We start from the raw sequence: 3,992 nt of genomic DNA, 5'->3' as shown, positions 1-3,992 counted from the left end.
CCCCCCCACTGCTCACGGTATTCACCCAAGAGTTATGGTCTTTTAAGCCAGCCAAACCTTTACTGATCAGTATGCAGTGTGTGTGGGCATGACATTGAAAAGGTTGAAGTTGTGTGTCTTATGGCCTCAGATGCTTTTAAGTGTTCACTCTATAGATGTAAGTTACCTCATTATGTATGCAGCAAAGCAGCCAGAGGGACAGAAAGCAGTGCTGCTCATTACACTTAATTGTACATTTGGATGAATGTGACCTTATCTGTTTGACAGCAGCATCTTTTTGTGTTTCCTCTTTTAACTCCTTCAGGTCCAGCTTTCAGCAGTGACCCCTCCTTCTACTGCACCTGTTGTCCCTTCTGGCCTTGAAGATTCACTGTCAGGCCTGTCAATCAGCACAGCCCCGCCCACCATGCCAAGTGAGCTGCAGACAGGTATTTATTTTTTTGGTTTTGCTTCCACTTTCTTTCACACACATCCATGTGATGGGGACATTTGGGATTTTGATAAACATTGTGCATTTACTCCATATAGTTTTATCTAACGTGGGATTTGTGTCTCCCTGCTCTCCAGGTTTGCCCACGGTCCCTCTGCTTCCCTCCTCCACCAGCCCCTCCCTCAGCCCCCTCACTCCACTTAATCCTGCTGCCACCAGCTTCAACCCCACCACCACGCTACCAGGTAGGTGATTTCTCAAACATACTCATTCCAAAACACTCATCATGGGCCTGCTGAGTCCACGAGCTTTTAACACCAAACATTTGGAAAGGCCCATGGGTGGCAGACGCATTACAGCTCTCGCTCCACAGATTTAAATGGGTGTGTTTGTTCAAAAGAAAAGGTCTGCCTCAACTGCATTAGCCAATATCAAATCTTAGTGTGTGTACGTAGTATACACTCGGTTGCAGCTTGTCCTTTAGTAAACAGTATGTATGTTAAACTTAGTTCAGATTACTATCTTGTGTTACTTTGTTTTTTCATTCTGGTTGTTGTTTGTTGCCATGAATTCCCACCTCCTCCTTTATTGTTATCTTGTCATGTGTGTCACTTTTTTCAAATATACAAAGAAAAAAGTTTTTCAAAGTGGCCTCACTGCAGTAAAGTAGCATGAGTTTAGTATAAATAAGTCACTGGCAATGAATTACTAATAATAGTGCACCCTCATATGACCGTGTGTGTGTGTGTGTGTGTGTGTGTGTAGGTCTGATGCCCCTCCCAGGTGGCTTACCTCCACTCCCTAACTTACCCAACCTCAACCTGCCACTCCCAGATCTCAGTGCTGTGTCTCTAGCAGGACAACCACCAATAGGAACCACAGGTAAATAAACATTCTTGCTTTCTGTACCTGCTGCACACGATGTACTGTGTGTACGGACTCTGTTCAAGTGTCTCCCAAAGTGCTGGTCAGGACCCACAAAGGGGGTCACAAGTAAAATCTCATTAGAGATTATTAACAGGATAATAAAGCAGAACCTAATATTATTTAAATATGTGTTCAGCCTTTTCCTGTAACCTTTGCTTTTTATCTTGTGAAATGCATATACAGTATATTTAAGGTCTTTTATAAATTACAGAATTGTACAAAAAAGATTTTCTGTCACTATGTTTTTGAAATTTGAATATGACTATTGTTCTGCAATGGGATATGTCTTGCATCATTTTCCTGTTGTTACAAGGCCCTAGAGTAGCGATATCAGTCACTTGTATACAGACTGGGTAATATGGTACATTACATCAATATATGTGTATATATATATATATATATATATATATATATGTATGCCATGTATGAGTATATAGTCTGAATTGAGACTATTATTACTTCTAGGTATATTAACTATCCTTTTAATAGTCTTATATTTGTCTTGTTGGATTAGAAGGGTGAGAAGATTGATACCGCTCATGTATCTGTCGTTGAATATAAGGCTAAAGCCAGCAGTCGGTTAGCTTAGCACAAAGACTGGAAACTGTAAAACTGCTGGCCTGGCTCTCACCAAAAAAAACAAAAATCCACTTTCCAGCACCTCTACAGCTCATTGATTGACATCAAATTGTTCCAGTCTTCATGCTAAGCTAATCAGCTGCTGGCTGTAGCCGTATAGATGATCTTTTCATCAACCTCTCATCTGAAAAGCAAATCTTTTCCAAAATCTTTGTTGAAGTATGAGTGCGTAGCGTGGTTGTGGGGTACATTTCAAATCTAATTCCCTGCAAACATGAACATCAATACATCTCTCTGTTTTCTTTCTGTCTCCACCAGTCCCCTCTCTGGCATCCCTCCCACCCCTCAACATCCCAGGCCTGGCTCCCTTTCATCCTCTACCCACCATGCTACCCTCCCAGCTTCCTCCTCTCCTCCCTCAGGGAGTGACCCCCCTCCTGCCCATTTCCACTACCGCTCCTGCAGCCTCGGTCACGGTCACAGGAGCGCCTGCGACCGAGCCTGCCGCCGACCACACAGTCCCCACGGAAGTAGCCTCCACGAACGCCACGGAATCACCGCCCCCCACGGAAACAACACTAACGTCGTAACCTGGGAGAGAAGTTCCCGCTTGCCATCATACCAAAACACACACCTGGTTTCTCTCTTTCTACCATCTGTCTTTCTCTGTGTTTTTCTATTTATTTGGCCAAGAGGGGGCAGGCAGACAGCTGCATTAGTTCAGACACAGAGGTCGGCATGCTCCAGTTATGGGTGAGGAGGCATGTGTGGCGCGATGAAGGATGAATGGATATGAAGAACGGAGGACGGATGTAGACTGGTCTTACCAACATGTCTTTATTACCAGATTGTCACGGAGCTAGTAGCTTGTCTAAGCTACTGAGGAGGACGGGGTCTACTCTTTGGTTTGTAGTTTGCTTTGCACTTCTGCAGTTACAACACGGCAAAGAACTATCTTAGGATTTCCTCCCTTTCTGATCTGGCAATCCTCTCGGTTTCACATACTTATTTCTTTTTTATATAAACAGTGTATGTTATTGGGGCTGGACAATAAATTAAATCTATAAAAAACAAAACAAAACAAAAACTAAGCTACAATAACAAGTGAGTGGAAGTTCAGTCAGCCAATCACCTCACAGTCCAGTGGTTGTGTAACTGGTCATACTGGAATAAATGGGGACAAAGAGAACAGATTGGGCCTGCAGGAGACAAGAAATATCATGCACTGCTGTATTAAAATACAAGTAAACAATAAAGGCAAATATGAATCCTCATGTTTTTGGTCTTATTGTCCAGCCCTAACGTGTAACCTTTTATTATTAGTTAATAGATCCCCTCCGACCAATAGATTGATTTGATTGACATGTATTCATTTTTGTTGAAATTGCTGTATGAGTCTTCACCCAATGAATGAATCTGCATTATTTTGCACCACCTTTTGTGTTTTGAAATTATTAAGTCTGTCCCTTTGTATGTCTCCACGTCTATCCAGAACTCTATAGTACCCGTCTCTCCCACAGGGATGGTAACAGTCTGCAGGCCATGCCAGAGGGGACAGAGGTTTACAGTTACATGAACTACTGAGTGTCTGTGCTTGCTGCTGGGTGATCAGTAGGTAGGGTGAAACATGGGTGTAAGATTATTAAATACACCGTACGTCTCTTCCTGGCATGGCCTAAGTGAATTGGTAGTTCCAGTGATGCAGTGCAGCCACAAGGTGTCACTGTAACAGAACTTTCTGAAAACATCTACAGTATGCACAGTGCGAGCAATAAAGCCAAATTAATTTTACATGATGCCTCTGTGTCTTTATACAGCGTTTGTTGCTCCTTCCTTTATGTCTCAGCCCCCCTTACACAATAAAAACAGACTGATGAAAAACAAGAACATAAATGATTATGTGTGATGAAGTGATGACAGGGGATGAATGGAAAAGAGCAGGATGACAACCAAAAGGACAAATGGATAAAGCAGGTATTGCAAAAAGAAACATGGACTAAAGTTGCACTTCCTGTGGCTCCTCTGGTGGCCAGAATGAGATCAGTGGTTAAAATCA

At 42.7% G+C, this 3,992-nt stretch overlaps 1 protein-coding gene across 1 annotated transcript in view; it reads left to right on the top strand.

Annotated features, from left to right (window-relative positions):
* The window catches only part of LOC118334309 (Golgi reassembly-stacking protein 2-like), a 7,224-nt gene extending 3,497 nt beyond the window's left edge, over window positions 1-3,727 (top strand). Inside the window, exons 7-10 of the mRNA XM_035670160.1 lie at window positions 305-428; window positions 568-675; window positions 1,196-1,312; window positions 2,255-3,727. Of these exons, the coding sequence (XP_035526053.1) occupies window positions 305-428; window positions 568-675; window positions 1,196-1,312; window positions 2,255-2,526 (621 nt within the window). The 3' untranslated portion in view covers window positions 2,527-3,727. The remainder of the gene's footprint in view (window positions 1-304; window positions 429-567; window positions 676-1,195; window positions 1,313-2,254) is intronic.
* The last annotated feature ends 265 nt before the right edge of the window (window positions 3,728-3,992 follow it).

The sequence above is a fragment of the Morone saxatilis genome, unplaced genomic scaffold (genome assembly GCF_004916995.1).
Source record: "Morone saxatilis isolate NCDOM2014 unplaced genomic scaffold, NCSU_SB_2.0 Contig23, whole genome shotgun sequence".
NCBI classification, from domain to species: Eukaryota; Metazoa; Chordata; class Actinopteri; family Moronidae; genus Morone; species Morone saxatilis.
The sequence above is the reverse complement of the archived record's forward strand: the minus strand, read 5'-3'. Positions and strand labels throughout refer to the sequence as shown.